General features: G+C 41.1%; 1 protein-coding gene and 1 non-coding gene across 2 annotated transcripts; one reads left to right on the forward strand and one right to left on the reverse strand.

Moving 5' to 3' along the window:
* The first annotated feature begins 15,563 nt into the window (after positions 1-15,563).
* On the forward strand, positions 15,564-15,637 carry TRNAI-UAU (transfer RNA isoleucine (anticodon UAU)). The gene has a single exon. It is a non-coding gene; the product is annotated as a tRNA-Ile (tRNA).
* A 2,219-nt stretch (positions 15,638-17,856) lies between these two features.
* LOC141616982 (uncharacterized) lies at positions 17,857-19,548 on the reverse strand. Its single transcript, XM_074434151.1, has 2 exons — positions 19,372-19,548; positions 17,857-18,738 (listed from the first exon to the last, which is right to left on the reverse strand). The coding sequence occupies exons 1-2, from the start codon at positions 19,546-19,548 to the stop codon at positions 17,857-17,859; spliced, it is 1,059 nt and encodes a 352-aa protein (XP_074290252.1).
* Between the last annotated feature and the right edge of the window lie 4,116 nt (positions 19,549-23,664).

The raw sequence follows: 23,664 nt of genomic DNA on the forward strand, positions 1-23,664 counted from the left end.
GTAAGACATAAACCAACTCGAGTCTCATTAGACCATGCATATAGTTGAGTAGGGATGATTAAGTCGACTTGTAGGTGTTGTACAATCTAATCGATTCGGCTCCGGGACCCAAACTTTCCTAGGATTGTAAGATATAAACCAACTCGATCCATCACAACAATAATTGCATGCTTATAATTTGAGAATATGTTTGTATGATCAATTCCCATGAATCCCCTATGACCCCATGACACCCTAGTGCCTTTTATCAATTGTTTACACCCCTTTTTAATCATCTTGCTTGTTTACTTCCATTACTATTTAGTTTAGTGATCTTCTATTCAAACCCCAAATTGTGACATCCCTAGACACCGCTAGTTGCAATTGAAAATCTCATCTCAATTCCCATCCCTTGGGATCCGACCTTTACTTGCCTCTTTACTAATAGTAGAGTTGTTTGTGAAGCTATAAATATTGTTTTGGTCTAGGTGCTCCTAACGACAAGTACCAAAAACTAAACCTCCAAAGAGGAATACCGACCACCGAGGCAATGTATATCAAAAGGACCATAAAAGAACGTACTTTATTAAATAAGTTTACAACAATACATGTCCAAACCAAAACTGTCAATTGAAAATACAACTGTTCCAAAAGTGCTAAACCAACTAAAGTAAATAATCGTTTAAAGACACAGCGGAAGACTTCTAGACATCTCGTGGTGACTCAACCCAGCTAACCCATGCGCGTCCATCTAATACCTGCTCAATAACTGCTCACCATCCCCGAATGGATCACCACAGTTTTCAAAACATTTAAACGGGGTCAGTTATTGATTACACAAAACACAATATATAAGATACAGCACACACATTACCCAAACTCCATCACAACTCCACACACCTGACTACAAACTAAAGTGTGTAGTCGTGCCAGAATACCCATCGCAACAGGTATTCCACACCGCCAGTGGGGGACCGCAGCCGTACCCACATAAGTCCCGCTCATCTCATCCGAGCGATAACCCATGTTCCTTAATGTGCACAACCCCTTCTGTGGCGGGTTCCACAGAAGGCGAATCAAGGGCGTGAAGCCACTCCCGCAAGTGACTCCCACTACGACAAATCCAGGCAACTACAACGCCCCTTTAACAACGATTATTCACGAAAATCACAATAGACGTTGTAGAATGTATGGCGCGAATTTTACTAAAATCAATTACAACGGGTATGGTTATAAAAACCGTTGTTATTCGTTTTAACAACGGGTCACACATGAACAACCGTTGTTAATAATTTGGCGCAAAATTGGCGCAAAGTTAGTGAAAATTAATCACAACGGTTATTTTTGAAACCCGTTGTTAAAACTTATTTAACAACGGGTGTTTTTTACAACCGTTGTTAAAACATATTTCACAACGGTTGTTGTTTAATAACCGTTGTCAATACCTTCCATACTATAAACCACACAAACACAAGTCTGCTGCAGCCACAAAACACAAACCTTAATACACAAACACAAACCCAGCAGCAGCCAAACACAAACACAAAACACACACTTTCTCATCGTCTCTTTCTCTCTTTCTCATCGTCGCTTTATCACATTCTGTAATTATTAGGTTTGTTTCATCGTCATTATTTTATTTTTCTAATTATTTCATTTCCATGTATGTGTTTTTATCGACCATTAGGTTCCGTTCAGCATCTGCTATATCGTCATATAGCTGCAGCTGCTGCTGCTCCGTCAAGCCATCTTCTTTGGCGTCCTTCAGTACGGATCGAGCATAGTAAGAGTCTTAAAGATGATATCATTCATTTTGTTGGAGTTTGTTTTGAAAGATTAAGGAGAGGGTTAATTTATTTGGAGTTTGTTTTAGCAGTTAGGGTTTGGAGAATATATTGAGATAATGGAAATGCATGTTAGTTGAGATAATGCAATGTATTTATACTAAGCAATGTGTGGGTTGAGTTGTTTTTTAATTAATATATATGTTAGGAAGTTGTGCCATAATCAGCATCATCATATCTCTCAATGCTGCTTCAAATCTTATTACTAACCCTTCTCATTCCATATTGTCCGTTCATATGCACAGTGATGGCAGTAATAATCTGGATCTTGATGATGACTGATCTATGGAGTTCAAAAAATGGAAGCAAATCAAACAAGCATAACTCAACACTTTCAAAATGATCATTTCATTTAATTTTAAACCAAATACATTACAGCAATTATCAGAAATCAAAAGATGTATAATAAGCGGAACAACCGGTTAAGCGTAAAAAGCGCTTCTCAACCTGCCACCAATCACGCCACTCTGGTATACCGCTAACTTCCGGGTCATTGGCTTCATATTTTGCAATAACAGATTGAATATATGCAAGGACACGACTTGCATGTGGAGATAAGGTTGGAAGAGTACAACTCAACATATCTCGGGTGCGACCAAGTTGCGAGTAGTAAAGCCGACGAGGGTATGAAGATGATGATGATGATGAGGCTTTGTTGACAAGCGGATCGCTTCACGCCTCTTAATCCAATAATTCCGTTGATGTTCAAGGGATGCTTTGATTAATGGGTGTTGATCGGCGGGAAGCCCGGCGAGAACCTTCCCATCATCTTCAATCGTTTGTGTAAGCCATTCTTCGTTGTTGATAAAATTAGGGTTCATTGCCATGTTGTTTCAATTAATGAATGTTAGTAAAGGATGCTTTAATATTTATAGCTAGTCACATTTATAAGTTTTTTCAAAACCGTTGGTAATTAATTTAAGGGATATTCTGCATGCATCGGAATTCTAACGGGCCGTAATTATACATGCATCTAGTAATATTTAATTTAATTTTTTTTTTTTTAAGAACAAACAACAACGGTTATTTACAAACAACCCGTTGTTATAACTTTCCCCCCAAAATTGAGTCACACTTTCCACAACGGGTTTTTATACTTAAAACCGTTGTTAATATTTTTCACAACGGTTTCCTTAAGAAAACCAACCGTTGTTAAAACCTTTTACAACGGACACTTTAACAACGTCCGCTTTTTTATATAACAACGGTTTTTGACCGTTGTTATAGCCTGTATCTGTAGTAGTGTCCACTCAGCCGAGGACGCACCTCGAGAACCACAGACAATTATACAATCAATTATGCAACAACAACTCCAACACAAAACCAACATGTGATAGATCAATAATAATAAACACAACCACCATCACAATTATGTAACCAATAACCGAGTAAGGAAACCCTACCTGGAATAAGCAATCACGAAATCGTCACAAAGAAGCTAATCAATATCGCTCCTCAACGAAACCTCCTCCTATAAGCATATAACCATACAATTACCATCTAATACAACATTATACTCCCAAAACCCCCCAATCTTCCCAATTAGGATTTTAAAAAAAATCAACGAAACGGTATAAAAATCATACAAGGACCTTACCCACGACACGACGAACTCAACGGCATAAAGAACACGACGATCCGACCACCTTAGCCCTTGGGATTTGATAGCAACGCGAAGAACAAAACCAACGTACTTGTTTTCTCTCTTTAAAGTTTTTAGAAAAGATAAAAGTGATTAAGAAAGTGACGGAAGGTTTTAAATATGAATCACGCGTTACTAACAAAACCCGGCTAAAACAACCCGCAGAACCAACTTACTCGATCGAGTACCCTTCAGCAGAACACTGTTTCGAAAACCAACCATACTTACTCGACAGAGTAAGCCCCACTCGATAGAGTACCCAAAGGCATAGAAAACCGTAGTGTTACAATCTTCCCTCCTTAAAAAGAACTTCGTCCCCGAAGTTGAACCCATACACAAAAACAAAACATACTAACTCAACCACGACACAACAAAGCAACTAAAAACTCAAAACAAAACTCCCAACTAAAACTCAAACCGACTCAAAGCAACTACTAACTGTACCAAAACCAACATAAACCATACCAAAACCTTATGCGATCACCTCCTACCCCCCTAAAAGAAACATGGTTACATCCCCATAACCACACATACCTGATCAAAACGAGATGGATATCGCTCCCTCATGGCCTCTTCTGCCTCCCAAGTAGCTTCCTCAACCTCATGATTAAACCATAGAACCTTAAGCAACACTGTTTCCCTGGACCGAGTTTTTCGAACCTTGCGATCAAGAATCTATTTCGGCACCTCAAGATAAGACAAGGACTCATCCAACTCTATGTTCTCCACCTCTAGCACATGTGAAGGATCGCTCACATACTCTCGTAACTGAGACACATGAAACACATTATGTACCATATCCAAAGCCGTTGGCAATGCTAACCGGTAAGCAACCTCTCCCACACGTTCCAAAATCTCATATGGTCCAATGAACTTCTGGCTCAGCTTCCCTTTCTTACCAAACCTCATAACCCCACGCATAGGAGACACTTTCAAAAGAACCTTGTCCCCAACCTGAAACTCTATGTCACGGCGATGTAAGTTTGCATAACTCTTTTGTCGATCCTGGGCCTCTTTCATCTTTTGCCTAATCACCTTAACCTGTTCTATCATCTCCTGTACCATCTATGGTCCTAAAACCACTGCCTCGGCTCTATCATCCCAGCAAATCGGACTCCTACACCTCCTCCCATACAAAGCCTCAAACGGTGCCATCCCAATACTCGTGTGATAGCTGTTGTTATAAGAAAACTCAATCAGATCCAATCTATCTTCCCAGCTACCACCAAACTCCATCACACAAGCTCTCAACATATCCTCCAAGGTCTTGATAGTTCTCTCTGTCTGTCCATTTGTCACAGGATGAAAAGCAGTACTCATCTTTAAAGTAGTTCCCATCAGATCCTGCAACTCTTGCCAAAACCGTGATATGAATCTCGCATCTCGATCTGACACAATATCCATAGGCACCCCATGTAACCGAACCACATGCTTTCTATAACCCAAAGCTAACTTTATCTTGGTCCATGTATCTTTCATCGTAACAAAGTGAGTTGACTTAGTCAAACGGTCAACTATTACCCATATCATGTTGTTACCCTGTTGACTCCTCGGTAAACCTACCATAAACTCCGTATAGATAGATTCACATTTCCAATCAGGTACCTCAAGAGACCGAATCTTACCTTGTGGTCGTCGCTGCTCTCCCTTGACCCTCTGACATGTCAAACATCGAGCCACAAAATCAGCTGTTTTCTTCTTCATCCCAGGCCACCAGAAAGTCTTCTTCAAATCTTTATACAACTTATCGCCACCTGGATGTACTGAATATGGTGTACAATGAGCCTCTGTCATGACTATCTTTTTCAACTCCTCATCATTAGGAACACACCATCTCCCATCAAACCTCAGACTGCCATCTGTATGAATAGAGAACCGAGACACTGTCCCTATCTCTTCTCCAGCTCTCCACTCATCAATCTTAGGATCCAAAGCCCGTTTCCTGCGAATGTCATTATATAGATCCGGCTCCACTGTCAAGTCCCCTCTAGCATCCCCTTTCTGTATCACTTGTATCCCCATGTTCCCCACCTCATCTCTCAATCTCATCAAAGACATAACTGTGCATAGAGAATGCACACTCTTCTTGCTCAGCGCATCAGCAACCACATTTGCCTTCCCTTCATGGTATATAATATCCATGTCATAATCCCCTATCAGCTCCATCCACCTCCTCTGTCTCATGTTCAACTCCTTTTGAGTGAAGATGTACTTGATACTCTTGTGATCTGAAAACACCTTAAAGTCGCTCAATAAAGATAGTGCCTCCAAATCTTGAGAGCAAATACAACTGCACCCAACTCTAGATCATGCGTCGGATAGTTCTCCTCATAAGGCTTCAATTGCCTAGAAGCATAGGCAATTACTTTCCATTCTGCATCAACACACATCCCAATCTATTCTTTGAAGCATCTGTATATACTTCAAAGTTCTCACACCCTTCAGGTAAAGCTAAGACTGGAGCTGTGGTGAAACACTCTTTTAATGTTTGGAACGTCGTCTCACAACTTTCATCCCAACGAAACTTGTTCTCTTTCCTCATCAACGCTGTCATAGGTCGGGCGATCTTTGAAAAGTCCTTCACGAACCGACTATAGTACCCTGCCAAACCCAAGAAACTCCTGATCTCTACCACATTCTTCGGTGCATCCCACTTAGAAACTGCCCCTATCTTTGTCGGATCCACAGCTACACCATCCTTGGAAATCACATGCCCCATAAAGGCAACTTCTTCGAGCCAGAACTCACACTTAGACAACTTTGCATACAGCTGATTGTCACGCAAAGTCTACAACACCAACCTCAAGTGCTCTTCATACTCCTCCTTAGTCTTGGAATAAACTAAGATATCATCTATGAACACCACTAAAAACCGATCCAAAAACTGACTAAAGATCCGGTTTATCAAATCCATAAACACTGATGGTGCATTAGATAACCCAAACCGCATCACCACGTAATCATAGTGACCATACCTCGATCGAAAAGTTGTCTTTGGTATGTCCTCATCCCGAATCCTCACCTGATGGTAACCTGACCTCAAATCAATCTTGGAAAAGACTCCTCCCCTACTCAACTGGTCAAACAGATCATCTATCCTTGGCAAAGGATACTTATTCTTCACTGTAACCCTATTCAGCTCCCTGTAGTCGATGCACAATCTCAAACTCCCATCTTTCTTTTTTCACAAACAAAACTGGTGCTCCCCACGGCGATACACTAGGTCTAATATACCCCTTATCTATCAAATCATCCAGTTGTTTCTTCAGCTCCTCCAACTCCTTAGGACTCATGCGGTACGGGGCCTTCGAGATTAGTCCCATCCCTGGTTTCAGCTTCACACTGAAATCTATATCCCTCTTCGGTGGAAACTCTCCCACCATTGGTATCTGATCAGCTGACGAACTCACCTTACTATGGTCTCTCACATGGCATAGAATCGAAGGACACCCCTTCCTCATATAAGACTTCAATGTCACCGCTGCAATCACTTTGACTTTGGGTTTGACAACAAACCCACGGTAAGACATACTAACTCCCTTAGGACCTCTCAAAGAGACTCTCTTTTGGTGACAATCTATTCTAGCCCTGTACCTACCCAGCCAATCCATACCAACTATCATCTCAAAACCATATATGGGAAACTTTAACAAATATACCGGAAGGTCAACCTGCCCAACTATCATAGATACACCCTTATACAACCTCCCACAAGTTACAAACTCGCCCGACGGTATAAAAACCTCATCTTTTACAGACTTAAACTTCCCCAAACTCAAAAGCTTAGCATGACTCGACGATACAAAAGAATATGACTCCCCCGAATCAAACAAAACAAAGGTAAAGACACCATTAACAAGAAAAGTACCCGTGATCACGTGAGCATCATCCTCAGCAGCTTTATTGTCCATCATGAATAACTTGCCATTGGTCTTCTGTCCACCTCCCTGGACAGTACTAGCAGAAGTAAACGGCTTGGCAGTCGATCCCTGGTTGTTGTTTGCTGCCGGTTTCTGATATGAATTACCGCCATTGCGATTAGCCCCACCGTTGTTGTTACTCTGACCACCCTGATTGTTCCATGACCTGGCCGGCCTGTTGCTAGCATAAATCTGAGACGGACCGTGAGAGAAACTCCCCTTTGACGGCCTCTGAAAACCCCTTCCCACTGCACTGTTACAGTCATGTCTCTTGTGGCCTACACTGCCACAATTAAAGCAAGTTAAACCCCAGCTGCTACTACCACCACCTCGGCCACACCCATAGGAAGCTCCACCACTAAACCCCGATCCCGATGAGTAAGCCCTCGCTTGGTTATGGTTACCCCTCTTGTAACTGGACTGACCACCACCATCACTCTCAGCCTTCCTCTTCTCGGGGCCTCTCTCCCTATTCTCCTTGGCCATTTCGAATAATCTCTCAGCTCTCCCGGCTCACTCATACACTTCCTTAACATCGGTAAGGACTCCAACTGGTAGCTTCTCCATGATCTTATAGGTCAAGCCCTTCTCAAACCTTAACGCTAAGTTCTCCTGGTATAGCCCCATATCCTCAGCATACCTAGACTTCTCATTAAGCTTATGATAGTACTTAGCCACAGTCATCTCCGAAGTCATTTTGAAATCATCAAACTCCTCTCTCAGCTTACTACGGACATGCTCAGGTACAAACTCTCGGCGCATAGCTCTCTTGAACTCACTCCAAGGTATAGCTGACTTCCCCTGTCTCACATACAGATCTAAGGCACTCTCCCTTACCTTATCCCACTATTCTCCAGCCGCATCTCTCAAGTAGAATGCAGCTTATTCCACTTTGAAGTCCTAAGGGCAGTGAACCACATTCATAATATTCTCCATCTCCCTATGCCAATTGTCGAGCAAAATTGGCACTCCGGTACCCATGTATTCCTTTGGGTTGAAACGGACTATGGTAGTACTCATCTTAGCAAAATCTACCCCAGCCTCTTTATCCTTCCCAAACTTCTTCAAGGCCTCAGTAAGCGCCTCTAGATGCTCAAGAAACTTGGCCACTTCATCTATACTCATCATCTCAGCCCTAGCATACAAGGCAGATCTCTTTGGCGGCATCTTTGAACTATATAAGAGAAAAGGTAAACGTAAACACACATCCCTCAACTTAAACACGTATATGACCTGAGCATCTCACACTTGACTGAGCAACACAACCCACTCGATCGAGTTGAGGCCACTCGATCGAGTTGAGGCCACTCGATCGAGTTGCCCACTTACTTGCTCGAGTGCCTCGACTGCAAGACCTGACCAGAAAGCATCACATAACCAACTCGATCGAGCTCCTAACATACTCGATTGAGTAGCCCTCGCTCGATCGAGTCCCTAACTTACTCGATCGAGTGCCCAAAAACAGCAGCGATAGTTCAAAACGTTATACACCCCACTCGACCGAGTCCTGCCAACTCGATCAAGTGCCCCCCACTCGATCGAGTCATGCTGACTCGCAAGCTACCCGCATGCTCAACTCAACTACTTTACACAATAACTATATATATATATATGTATACGTATATACAATAACACAACATCCTATTCACATGTTTCTAACAAGCCACATTATAAATCATCATATGTAATCTTCATTATCCACAGCAACATACAATCATACAATCTACGTACCTTTCGCTACCACATTCTCCGTTCTCCACATTCATTTATCAACCGATCCATACAACACATTTTCAATATAGATATGCAACATAAGGTAAATAAACACACAGCGATCCCATGACACACCCCATAGTGACCGGTTAAAATTAAAGTTGCAGGGCGAGATCGCGACTTTAGGACGTCTCCCAAGCCTTTGCATTAGCTCCTAACAACTCCTACCGGGGTTCATTTTATTTTGACTCCCTAGATTCATTGGGTTCATTAGTTACAGGTTCCAAAATCGTCGCTCTAATACCACTTTGTAAAACCCTCATACACCAAGTGCCTGACCAGGACCACCTATTGTATGGGAATGCTACCATCTCGGTTACCCGAGGTAATATATATCAAAAGGACCATAAAAAAATGTACTTTATTAAATAAGTTTACATCAATACATGTCCAAACCAAAACTGTCAAATGAAAATACAACTGTTCCAAAAGTGCTAAACCAACGAAAGTAAATAATCGTTTAAAGACACAGCGGAAGACTTCTAGACATCTCGTGGTGACTCAACCCGGCTATCCCATGCACGTCAATATCATACCTGCTCAATAACTGCTCACCATCCTTGAATGGATCACCACAGTTTTCAAAACATTTAAACGGGGTCAGTTACTGATTACACAAAACACAATATATAAGATACAACACACACATTACCCAAACTCCGTCACAACTCCACACTAAAGTGAGTAGTCGTGCCAGAATACCCATCGCAACAGGTATTCCACACCGCCAGTGTGAGGGACCGCAGCCGTACCCACCTAAGCCCCGCTCATCTCATCCGAGCGATAACCCATGTTCCTTAATGTGCACGTCCCCTTCTGTGGCGGGTTCCACAGAGGGCGAATCAAGGGCGTGAAGCCACTCCCGCAAGTGACTCCACTCAGCCGAGGACGCACCTCGAGAACCACAGACATTTATACAATCAATTATGCAACAACAAATCCAACACAAAAACAAACATGTTATAGATCAAAAATAAACACAACCACCATCACAGTTATGTAACCAATAACCGAGTAGGGAAACCCTACCTGGAATAAGCAATCACGAGATCATCACAAAGCAGCTAATCAATATCGCACCTCAACGAAACCTCCTCCTATAAGCATATAACCATACAATTACCATCTAATACAGCATTATACTCCCAAAACCCTCAATCTACCCAATTAGGGTTTTAAACAAAATCAACGAAACGGTATAAAAATCATACAAGGATCTTACCCACGACACGACGAACTCAACAACGTAAAGAACACGACGATCCGACAACTTAGCCCTTGGGATTTGATAGCAACGCGAAGAACAAAAGCAACGTACTTGTTTTCTCTCTCTAAAGTTTTTAGAAAAGATAAAAGTGATTAAGAAAGTGACGGAAGGTTTTAAATATGAATCACAAGTTACTAACAAAACCCGGCTAAAACAACCCGCAGAACTAACTTACTCGATCGAGTAAGTAACTTCTCGATCGAGTGACCCTTACTCGATCGAGAAACCAACTTACTCGATCGAGTACCCTTCAGCAGAACACTGTTTCGAAAACCAACCATACTTACTCAACAGAGTAAGCCCCACTCGATAGAGTACCCAAAGGCATGGAAAATCGTAGTATTACACTGCTGGGGAATCTGCTTGCGTCGGTCTCAAGCGAACTCTGGCAAAAACCTTGAGGTTGAATCTGCTTACGTCGGTCTCAAGCGAACTTTGTTTCCGAGAAATACGTGGGTTGTAAGCGGCAACGTTCTCTCGATGGGGAACGCATTGATGATTAGGAACATCTTGATCGTCATGGAAGAAACCTTAAGCATCGCTGCGAATACTGCTAGGGAATATCTTGACTGTCGCTGGGGAGAATGAAGACTTGAGCGAAGCCCCCAGTTGGAGTGAGCTATGCTTCTTATACTCACCTGTATGGTGAGTATAATGTGGGGACGCAATCTAATAGGAAAATAGCATATATCACATGAGGAAACACACAAATTTTGAAAGCTCTTTTCTTTATAAAATTGTTTAAAACTTAAAATAAAGGTGGAACTTGTTGCTTGTAATGCGTTATGCATATTCAATGAGCTCTAGCCATATGACTTGACATGACATCGACTCACTAGGACCCAAGACGCCAGACTGACGCAACACTGACTTAGATTTGACGCGACACAGGGATGAACTTGATAGACTTTGCTTAAGTATGCGCAACTCCTAGCCAAGTGTGGGTGACAACGCGTATCAGTTCCAAAGGTAGAAGAATTGCAAGAATGAGGACATATAAAGGCAAGGCATAACCCATGGATCAGTTGTCTGCTTGGACATCTTTCGCCACCATTTGCTGTAAAAGAGACCCTTCTTACGGCACGATAACTTGGAGAATCGATCTAAGACCTTTATCATTGTCCGGACCAAGCACTAGATTGACTCAAATGCGACTCGAAGAATAAAAGGGGGGGTTAAAGGATGGGTTGCGCCTCCGAAGAGAATCCCCCAGGGTGAGAAGATGACTCGGGAATTCGGTAAGAAGGATACTGGGCGACAAGAAGGAGCCCCCAGTAAAGAGGTAGAAATGGATAGTTATGGTGAGTATCGTAATTGAGGTTGGAAGTTTATGGTTGGGGTGGTTGTGTCCTTGAGGACTGCCTACCTATTTACGTGGAGTGAAATCAAACCAGATCGTAGCTCTGAGCTAGCTTTGAGAATTGAGGTCGAAAGTTGATATTTGGGATGGTTGTGTCCTTGTTAGAGGACTGGCTACGTATTCACGTGAAGTGAAATTAAACCAAATCGTAGTTCTGAGTGTGTGCCTAAGCTATACTGTTAGGGCCTTAAAATGTGTTGGTCACAAGGGTATATTTCTTTGGTGACTCGAAGAATCGATTTGAGATGACTCCTTTTGATCATAGACCAAAGAGGTATAATTAAGTTTGTAAAAATTTCCTTGTCGTGTGGGCACACTCAACGGACCCTAAGGATGAATTGGGTATGTCCCATTCTGGGTAGCAAAGTATTTGAAGACTCCGTGTCTGGGTCAAGGTGAAACTGGATTGGATATTTAGAATGTGGAGCTAGGAAATAGGAGGCTTTGATGAACAAATCTCTGGAGCTTGATTTGGTGGAGTTAAGGCTTAACGGGGTTAAAGGCTTGTAATGTGGCTTCGAAATGGAGTCTCCTGGCTTGATGTAGCCTGAGTACAAAAATGGTAGGTAAGAATGGCGTGGATTCAAATCCTATGTCTTGGCCCTAAGGGATGGGTATACTTGACAAGCTTGAGAGGATTCTCTAAATTCCTAACTATCTCCCTATAACGGCCTCGAGAAAGACTTAGGGTATATGATGTGCAAAAGGCTAAGTGAGGGTGCTAGCTGGCCATCTTCATCAATGTCTTGATTCTACCCTGTAACTTGATTCTATATAGACTTCAGCTTTATTCTGTTCAATTTTTGATTTCAGGCTTTTTCTTGATTCAGACTCATATTATTGGTCTGGAATACATCTCGGCTTTTGCTCAGATTCTTGATTCAGGTTTTTGAAGATAACTTTGACTTTGGATATTGATATTGAATTGCTTTATTGATTGAGCCTTCTTATTTTAACTCTTTTGCTTTTGGATTACGGGCATAATTGCGGCCTTGGATATTGATCTTGGTCATTTCTCTTGATTAAGCCTTCGTCTTTGATCATGGCTCGTATCGTCTTGAATTTGCTTGCTACCATGGATTTGGGTCAGACTAGCACCTTTGGTGTGAAACGGGTTGGTCTTTAGTAAACAGGTGGTTTATTTTGGGGAATGGGCTTGCCTTCCGTCATGGATCCTTAACAAGGGAGATGGCATGGATTCGTTCTAGAATCTCTTGATATAAAGCATGTAACACCCCCATTTATTTAAGAGCTTTTAGCAAGACATTCCCAAATAAATAAAGGTATCACCATCTCAGTTGCCTGAGGTAGTAAGTATAAAAGACAAACAATACCAAAGTACTTTAAAACGATATATTATTAAAGTGCCTCAAAAGGTGTCTGAATTAAATAAATAGTGTCTGAATACTAATCAAGGCGATCTCTAGATTCAAGTGATCTCGTCCCAAAGCTCCCCTCTAAGCATCCAGCACTTCACATAAGCTAACCTGAAAATCAATCTGCTCCCCATTATGGTTCATCAAAGGTGTTCACGAATACACAGTCAACCACGAGGCTGAGTAGGATAACCAAACAACAATAACAATATTAATAATATTTTAGCATGCAATACAATCAACGATCCAAACCAAGGACCATCGTGATCATACACACACGGTACACACACGGCACACACACACGGCTTGACTGTGCTACACACACGCACCATTCGGTGATATCCAATCCAACACCACACGGTGTACTGTTCAGGTCCGCGGCCCACACCTCACGCCACCGTGCCTGTCCGACCATCATACGTACAGGACCACGACACTTGCACATCCCCGTGCCTGACCGACCAAATAATCTCAATAACAATGCCAATCTCAATGCCAATTTCTTTCACAACGAATCAACAACAGAGAACCAACCAACAATATAATAATATGATCACAAGACAACAATAGTAATAATATGCTCAAGACAGCAATTACGACGATATGCTCAAGAAAACAATTACAACAATAATCCATCCTTCAACAATTCTCCAATTACCAATATAGTAAAGTTGAGTAGTTAACCTACCTCTTAGCAAATCTTCTTAATTACGCAATTAATCAAAAAGCCTCTTCAACAAATTCACCACCTAAACAATAATTGAATTATGTATAATTATTAACTAGTCTTATTAATAAATTTAAGATGTAAACTACCCAAAAAAAATCCCGCAAAACGCCACAAACAATCCCCAAAGCTCACGGCCAACCAACGGTGGTCAACCCGCCGGTCAACAGCCACCACGGCTACGGTCAACGGTCACGGTCAACGGCCACAATACGGGTCAAGGTTGAAACGTAAATAATTGATATTAGATAATTAGATATCTTATCGCAATTAATTATCGCAAGGTGAAAAACTTCGTCTTAAAGTTGTCTCACAAAAGCTCTCCTCACAATTGTATTTGAGTTTTAGAAGAAGAATAATTATGATTGTGAGGTATAGGGTTGGTATTTATATAAATTGGTAGGAGAAGTAGGAAGGTTCTAGGAAAGTCCTTTTAATTATAAAATATTGAAAATATCTTAAAGCATAGGTAACACCCAAACCAAATACTATCTTCCTTCACTTGGTCCCACCGTGGCCCTACACGGCTCACCAACACGGTCCAACCCGTGGTCCCCACTCCGTCTTATTTGCTTATTTTATTTTACTTCTTTTCTTTTACGATTACAACTTATTATTTATTCCACTCAATATTTATTCATCTTATTATTTATTTACGACTACTCACATAATTATAAATATAAACTACTAATTAAAATACGGAGTATTACAGTCTTCCCTCCTTAAAAAGAACTTTGTCCCGAAGTTCACCGCTCCATATCACTCAACCAATCAATTTTGTGAACGAACACACACTTAGATAAATTACTAACAGAAATGATCACAAACTAACAACTAACGCGGTGTTATAAAGCTTGTCCTAAACTGGGTTACTGCGAGGTTTATATTGCCAGACATAGAATAGGTAAGGAAAGAACACGAAGTTTCAGATCTTCTACAACTTTGAACGAAAACGTCGACTAAGTGTACTCACCTTGACTTGCCATATTGTTGTTGTTCGTTTTAAAATGTCTCAAACCAATTCTTGTTGTCACAGGAAATGGTAAAGGAAGAGATAGGATAGAATATGTGGATTAAAAATTGTACTTTTATTGAAATGATGAATTTATAGACTCGAGAAGACATGTGACTCGTGGGACAGCCCCCAGGTTGTCAATACAAGTGGAAATGGACACAAATAAAGACACTAGAACAATTATGGGAAAGAAAGCATAAGACTCGGACGCAAACTTTGATTCGATCCTAAATCTAGACTCCTAATCATCACTGTTATCTTCGGAGGATCCTCTTTCAGCATCTGGTGGCTTGAATGTCCGATCTTGATTGTTGAACGATTTGAGCACTCTGTCCTCGTTGTTTGGGGGTACTAGAAGGGTAAAGGCCCATGAGACCCTCCTGTCATTATTATTCCGTCTCATACACAACTCGTAAAATACAATATAACATTATTTATATAATTATAAAATACGAGGTATTATATTAACGACCATAAAACCACTAAATACAACAAAAAAAATATCATAAACAACTTTATTACAACAAAAAAAAGAATTTTCTATATCTATATATAAAAAGTAGAGAAGTAGAAAAATAAAAAAACTTCCCAAAGAGAAAAGTGAGAAGAAAATAAAAATTAGAGAAAGTAATTAATTAGTGTTAATAATAGATTGTTAGTGGTCTCGTAGCTCAGTTGGTTAGAGCGTTGGTCTTATGAGCCGAAAGTCGCGGGTTCGAGCCCCGCCGAGACCAATAATTTTTTTCCAATTGATGTTTGATTTTTTTATCATATAATCGGCATATGATTTTGTCACGTGTCACCTACGACGTATTAAAGATAAAAATGATTATATTAATAAATTACTTAATTAATACTTGATCTATTACACATTTAATACAATTTTGGCAAATTAATTCAAAACTCATTTTGAACAACTTGAAATAATTTCTGATTTCCCTGGCATATTCTCATCTCATTATAAACTTTGTATCTGCAGATGTCAACTAGCACAGTTGGTAATGTTATAAGAGATGGTGCTCGTGACCTTAGGTTCAAACCCCGTCAGCATCAAAAATCGTTCTTATGACTCCCTTTACGCCCCACAAAAAAATTATAGACTTATCTCTACAAATGACCCTTATTTCCTTAAATGAATGATAAGGAAATTTGTTTTCAATATCTATCCTTCTTCTATGAACATTTAAATTTATTAACGTTATATCTATAAATAACTATTGTAAGAATCATGGTCATTTTTTTATTTTATGTTGTCAGCTAAATCTTATATATAACTTATTTGAACGGTCCTGAATTAGCCACGCCGCATTTCAATCTTAATTACAAGAATTAATGACGGCTACATTAATAAATGTTGTATAGATTCTACCAACATATTAATTAAATTTTAATATAGTATTATTATTACAACAACAATATCAGAGCCTTAATCCCAAAATGATTTGGCGTCGGCTGACATGAATCATCCTTTAGAACCGTCCATGGGTGTGCATACCTCAAAAATGCGGAAAAAAATAGAAGTGTGTTTTGGCAGGGATTTTGGTAAATGAGAACGCCCTACCAGGGGATTTAAAGTAGGGTGATCTAACTCAAATAACTTGCCTGACTAGTTTTGTTAAGTAAATAAATAAACGATAAATAAAGACACAAAGATTTTATACGTGGAAAAACCCTGGGAATAAGGGAAAAAACCATAGGCACCAAGCAAGGAGTGATTGTTATTATGATATTAGATAGCTTGACAGAGTATCCGTATATCAGGCGTGATACGCAAAAATATTGCTTAAGAATACAAGAGGGGAAGTGAGAGTGAGAGTGTGTTGAATGTCCTTTCTATTTTTTCTTCTCTTTAATTTATACTAACTTCCCAAGTCTTATTTTTCTGCCGTTTAGAGTTTCCTGGTAAATAGGGCTTGTGCCCTATTTACCCGGGGGTGGTTGCCATCCATTTAGCCATTGCCTTTGACTCTTCCCTATATCTTTTCCTTCTGAATTGGTCTTCCTTGTTTGTAGGGAGTATATATGAACAGCTTGGTTGTTGCCTGCTCTGCTTGTGCAGTCCTTTTCTTGTGCCTGACGTGTTCTCCTTTCAGGCTGGTGGTTATTTATTGCCTGTCTTGTATCATCCTGCTTGATGCCTGTCCATATCCAGTTAGTGCCTGATTTCTGGTGTCCTTTGCTTGAATCTTAGTTTTGATCATCGCCTGGCCTTTGTCAGGTCAGGCAGGGTAATTCAGGGCCCAACAATTGCCCCTTATCTGCTTATTCCATTATTGGGTCTGGCCAGGAATAAGGAGGTAAAAATTTGGGCCAGGCAAAAAGTTGTGCAGGGATCTTTTATCGGATTTAGAAGTTGTGTTTGATTCAGCTTCTTGTAACGGCTATATGTCATAAATAGGGTAGATTCACAAAACCCTAGGAGAGTCATGATTAGCCTCAACCACTTGTTTTCCTAGCCGTTTTAGATTTGCGATTATAAATACTTTGCCTTCCACCGTGTTGTTTTCATATTCCCATCTCAAAATTTCTTCTTTATCTTTTTAAAATCCTCTTTTTCCCAAAAAACCAATTCTCTGCAAAATAAAATATGGCTGGTGGTAGAAGAAAGACGGCTGCTTCCAAGGCTGTTGTTGAGGTTGAGAAAGCTCCTGCTGAGATTGAGAAGGTTCCTGCAGAGGCTGAGAAGGTTCCTGCAGAAGTTGAGAAGGTTCCAGATGTCATCCCTGAGGATGAAGTGGTGGAGGTTGTTGCTGCCCCAGAGATTTTATCCATGTCATATAAAGGGGTTGAATATACTCCTGTTAAGGCTTTGACGACTTCTTTTCATGAAGCCAATCAGTTGAAACCAACGTTTGAGCAAAAAAAATAGAGGTATACAACGTTTGAATCAACTTATACAACCATCAGCCATCTACACAGAATACAACAAGACAACTATCAAACAAAACCAAAGCTAAAGAATAGAAGAAATCCATTGTTGATCATGAGGTTTGAGTAGTCTCTTGTTCCTAGCTTTCCAACGTTCCTTAACTTCCTTCCAAATTTGTTGAACAAGTATAGTGGGATGAATAACCTGTTGAAGAATCCTTGCTTTGTTCCTAGCAGACCAGACTGCATAAATGAGACCAACATAGCATGCACCTGCTATTAATTTCTGCAAAACACTGAGGCTTGTTCTAGCAGAAAACCACCTGACCATATCATGCTCTGGGATGCTGACTCGAAGCTTCAGTTTCAGTAAAGCCATACATATTTTTATAAAATCACATCCATAGAACAGATGTTCATGTGTCTCAGGCTCCATTCCACACAAACAGCAGAGTACATCCTGACAAATTCCCATTTGAACCAGCCTATCTCTGGTGAGGAGACGTTTATGCAAGCTTGCCCAGTAGATACAGGATGTTCTAGGTACATTGAGTGGATTCCAACAAATGAATCTCCAAGGGACCTTAGGTCTAGATCCCTGAAGCCATTGGTAGCCTGAAGCAATAGTGTAAGAGGAAGGTCTATGTTGCCAGACATTGTGACAGTACCCAGACTTGAACAAATCCTTAATCTGAACTATTTTCTTCCATGACCAACTGCAGTCCAGAGGAGCTTTATAATCAGACCAGGCACAACCTTTCATATAAACATGGTTAACCCATTTTACCCACAAATGATCTTGCTTTGTGGCTAGCCAACTAGTATACTTTCCCAATAAAGCTTTGTTCCATAGTTTAGCATTCAGGATACCCAATCCCCCTTCCTCTTTAGGGGTACAGCATTTCTCCCAAGCTACATTTTTGGCTCTAAGGTAAGCATCTTTACCCCCCCCCCCCATAAGAAGTTCCTACAAATAGCCTCTACTTTACTCATAATGCCAGATGGAAGTAGGAAGATAGAGGCCCAATATGAGTACATAGTAGCTAGCACAGACTTCACAAGAATCAATCTGCATGCATAGGAAAGTTGCCTTGCACCTAAAGATCTGATGCGTGCCACAATCCTTTCTATCAGCTTGTTCCCTTCAAACTTAGTCAGTTTTTTGGACGAAATAGGCACTCCCAAGATATTTGAAAGGAAGGGAACCCACTCTAAACCCTGAGATGCTGATGATGTCTTCTATAAGGTCTCCTTTAACACCATTGAAGTAAATATTGGTCTTGTATTTGTTAAGGTGTAAGCCAGAGGCAGAGGAGAAAGTAGAGAAGCCCCTTAGGAGCCACATAATAGAAGATGCACTGCCCTTACAAAACATTAGAAGATCATCCGCAAATAAGAGATGATTGAGTTTAATCTTACCACACATGGGATGAAATCTAAATCCTTCCTGCTGAGCTACCACATTGAGGATCCTAGATAAATATTCCATATAGAGAGTAAATAAAAGGGGGGGACAGGGGGTCCCCTTGCCTTAAACCTCTTTTGCCATGAAAAAAACCAAAAGATTGGCCATTAATATTGAGGGAGTAGAGACACAGACCATAATAAGATGAATAAAATCAGGAGGAAATTTAAGGTAAGTCAACATTTGATGGATGAAGTTCCACTCAGCTGTATCATATGCCTTCCTTAGATCAATTTTAATCAGACACCTAGGAGATGCAGCTTTCCTGTTGTAGAGTCTAACAAGGTCTTGGCAAATTAAGACATTATCCATAATATTCCTCCCTTAGATAAACCCCCCTTGACTTCTATCAACAATATGGGGAAGCACCTCACTCAGTCTATCAACAATATGGGGAAGCACCTCTATTTTTTTTATTTATATATACTTACCCTTCACCAAGTAAAAAAAAAAAAAGAAAAAGAAAAAAAAAAGAAAAAAAAACGTTTGAGCATTACTTGAAGGGTAGGGGTCTCTTTCCTAGTGGGGATGAAGTTTGGATTCCTGAGAGTGGTCCGGTCAGGGCTAACTGGGGTAGTCCAGGCCGGTTTTGTATCTTTGAATGGGCATTCAGGGGTGGTTGTCAACTTCCTCTAACTCCTCTTATGACTGAGGTGATCAGGGCTATTAGGGTTCCTCCGTTTCAACTTATGCCAATGGTTTGGAATATCGTTCATTCAGTTGAGAATTTGTGTTCTAAGCATAAGTTGGTTATTACCCTGGATGACTTCAAGAATGTCTACCACTTGAAGAATCATTCTACTGGACGGTTTAACCTTCGAGTCAGGTCAAAGATGGCTCACCTGATTACCAACTTTGATTAAGGGGATGATAAGGGATGGGCTCAAACTTATATGTTTATCAAGGCTGATTCAATTTCCCCTGACCTGGATTATCTCAACTATCCAGTTGTTGAAGGAGGTAACTTTTCTTTCCTATTGTATTTTGATTTGACAGTGATATATTTTGGGAAATCCACTTACTTGCCTTTGTTTCTTGTAGTAAATGACTGAGTGAATAATCCTGATACTGAGGGGTCGGCTGATCGGATAGCAGCATTCATGGCATTGCCTGAAGAGGAAAGGGCGTGGCCTGCCTGTCTGGGGCAAGCCTTTATGCCTCGTTTTAAGAAGGCCAAATTGAGTACTTACAACCTAGTGAAGAGTGCTAAAGCTTCAGGGGCTTCTTTGTCAGGAAGTAAGTATTTGCTTTCTTTTGTCTTGTTGATTCCTGTTTTGGACATGTGTTTATATTGCTGATTTAGGGCCTCGTCGTGCAGCTACTAGGGCTTCTGCTAGGATTGCTAGTTTTGGTTTGTCCTTGGTGAAGGCAGGGGTTTCCCAAATCACAGGGGAGAAGTCTAAGAGTAGTGAGGCCACAGGGAGTGATAGTGCTGTTCAGATTCAGGAACCTGTGCAGGAGGTCCAGCTGGTGTCGCCTGAGAAGATTGTGGATGAGGGTGGTCGTCCTGAGAAGAGGAAAAGAGTAGATGAATCACCAGGAGGGGTTCATGAGGTCAGGGGGGTTAGGGCTCAGCTGGATGAGGTTCAATTTGCTAAGGAACAAATCCAACCTCAGGCTTTTATGGTTGACGACCCTTATTGTCAGTAGCAGGCAGAGGATTCTTCTGCCCGTGCTTTGGCTGCTATGTATCGTACTAGGAACTATGCTGCCAATCTGATCACCATGCTTCAGGAGGTATATATTTTGTCTAACTTTGAGTGGGTGTTTGTGTGTGTTTATCTGTTTTTTATTTTGTGGCTTAGATGGGTATGTTTGTTTTTTGTTAGAATGTCAATGATATGCTGAGGGGCGCCTATCAACTGGATTCAGTCCACAGCCTGAAAAATACTCTGGATTGGGAGGTACAGATTTTGAAAAAAGATACTGCAAAGTTTAAGGCTGAATTGAAGGTGTCAAAGGCTGAGAATCATTCCTTAAAGGAGGATAATGAGGCAGGGAAGGCTCGGTTGGTGGTGGAGTCTTCAAAATTAAAATCTGCTCAGGATGCTCTGAAGGCTCTTCAGGCCAAATTTGATACTGTTCAGGAAGAGTTGAAGGCTCAGAAGCAGGCCATGCAGGAGCAGTTGAAGGTAAATGAGGAGTTGGCTGTAGAGAGAGATCTGGTATAGGCTAGGTATAAGGATGATGCACTCTACTTCTTTGGCAGGGGTCGTGTGGATGCCATGAAGGAACCTGTTGAAGTCAGGCCTTTTTGGAATCCTGACCAGGAGTTGGCTGATCTCAACACTACCTACCCTGAGCTTTGCAAGCTACATGCTGATGAGGAAGTGGACTCTCCACCATCCAAGGAAAAAAGTGGTGATGCTGAAGGGGAAGGAGGTGGGGATGAAGAAGAGGAGGAGGCTGCTGATGAGGGAATTGGTTCTGCTACAGCTTCCAAGGCGGGCTAACTTTTGTTTCTGCTGTTTTTGTGGAGTTTTAGATTGTGTAGTTTTGGCTTATCCAGGGAGGGATGTTCCATGGACAAACATTTGGTTTCTGGATTGTTTTTGTGGGTTCGTTTTTTCTTGCTCTGGGAAGGGTGAATTCCTGGGTAAACATTTTGTTATGGTATCAATATATTATTTTCTTCTCTTGATTTCCTTGTTTTGCTTGACTGGCTTGATTTGTACCTGTAAATAGTTCATTTGACATTTTTCTGTTAGAATAATGCCTGTCAGGAGGGCTTATGGCCCTCATTCCTGTTTTTGGGAAATGATGGCTCTATTGCCTGTCAGGAGGGCTTGTTTCTAAGATGAGGGTGGTTGCCAGTCAGGGGGGCTTATGGCCCTCAGCCTGTCAGGAGGGCTTATTTGGACAAGTAGTTTGGTCTATTCCACCATTGTACTTGTCTTTTATGTACTGAGCTCAGTTTAGTTTTTAGGTCAGGCAGGCAGGTGCCAAATTGTAGAGCATTTCAGGAATGCTTTTCAGGTTGGGTGGAGTGGCCCTCAATCCTGAATATTTGTTTAAGCCTAAAGTGCAGCATATAATAAATAAAAAGAAGGCGCGAAACAAGTTTTAAGGATTTGATAAAAAATGATTTGAATAAACATTCTAGGCAGAGCTAAAAAATAACAACATGTTTCAGGCAATTTGGCATGTAGCAGGAAGGCAGATTTGGATTTTTCTATAATTTTCTATTAAAACATGAATGTAGTTGATAGACGTACCTTTTTCTGGTTTAAACATGAAATAACTTTAAGTGGGAAATGTTCCAGGATCTGGGGATCATTTCTCCTTCCAGAGTTTGCAGCCTGTATGCTCCTTGTCCTACTATTGAGTCAATTAGGTATGGTCCTTCCCATGTAGGAGCTAACTTGCCTGCATTTTTCTCTCTGGTGTTAGGGAAGACTTTTCTTAAGATTAGGTCTCCTTCCTTGAATACCCTGATGTTGACATTCTTGTTGTAACTTCTGGCTACTGCCTGTTGGTAGGAGGCTATCCTGACTTTGGCTGCATCCCTTAGTTTTTCGGTTAGGATCAGGTTATCTTGCAATAGTGGTATGTTCTCCTCTACGGTATTCAGGCTACTTCTGGTGATTGGTACATGGATTTCTGCTAGGATTACTGCTTCACAGCCATAGACCAGGGAATAGGGTGTCTGGCCTGTGGCTGTTTTGGCTATAGTCCTGTCAGCTCACAGGACTAAGGGGAGTTCTTCAGCCCACCTTCCTTTTCTCCTTTTTAGCTTTTTCTTCAGGCAGCTAATTACTACTTTGTTGCTTGATTCTGCCTGACTGTTGGCTTTTAGGTAGCCTGGTGTGGATGTGACTAGGTTGATATTCCATTGTGCACAGAAGTTTGTCGTCCTCTTTCCCACAAATTGTGTACCGTTGTCACAGACTATTTCTGAAGGTATTCCATATCTGCATATGATATTCCATTTGATGAATGATATAACATCCTTCTGTTTGACTTGCCTGTAAAAATCTGCCTCTATCCACTTGGAAAAGTAGTCATTGCCAGCATGAAAACTTTTTGTCCTGGTGCTTGAGGTAATTTGCCTACTATATCCATGCCCCATTTCATGAATGGCCGGGGGCTGAGATGGAATGTAGTAGCTCTGATGGTTGGTAGATGTAAGGGGAGTGGATTTGACAGGCCTCGCATTTAGAGCTGTATGCTATGCAGTCAGCTCTCAGGGTTGGCCAAAAATAGTCTAACTTGAGAACTTTACTTGCCAGGCTTCTGCCACCTTTGTGATTTCCACAGTATCCATCATGTATATCTTCTATAACTTGTTTGGCTTCATGTGGTTCCAGGCAACGTAGGTAGGGTCCAGCCTTGAGGTTTGCTACCCCGAGTTCTATACATACCTTAAGTCCAGCTATCAGGGCTTCATACTCAGCTTCATTGTTTGTGGCTTTGAATTCACAATTGATA

Source organism: Silene latifolia, chromosome X (genome assembly GCF_048544455.1).
Source record: "Silene latifolia isolate original U9 population chromosome X, ASM4854445v1, whole genome shotgun sequence".
Classification (NCBI taxonomy): domain Eukaryota; kingdom Viridiplantae; phylum Streptophyta; class Magnoliopsida; order Caryophyllales; family Caryophyllaceae; genus Silene; species Silene latifolia.

Bases quoted from the DNA above. Each gene is read 5' to 3' on its own strand.
- LOC141616982 (XM_074434151.1), bottom strand. From the start codon at position 19,548: ATGGATAATGTCTTAATTTGCCAAGACCTTGTTAGACTCTACAACAGG. The intron at 18,739-19,371 runs GTCTGTGTCTCT...GGCTATTTGTAG, and splicing joins ATTTTATTCATCTTATTATG to GAACTTCTTATGGGGGGGGG.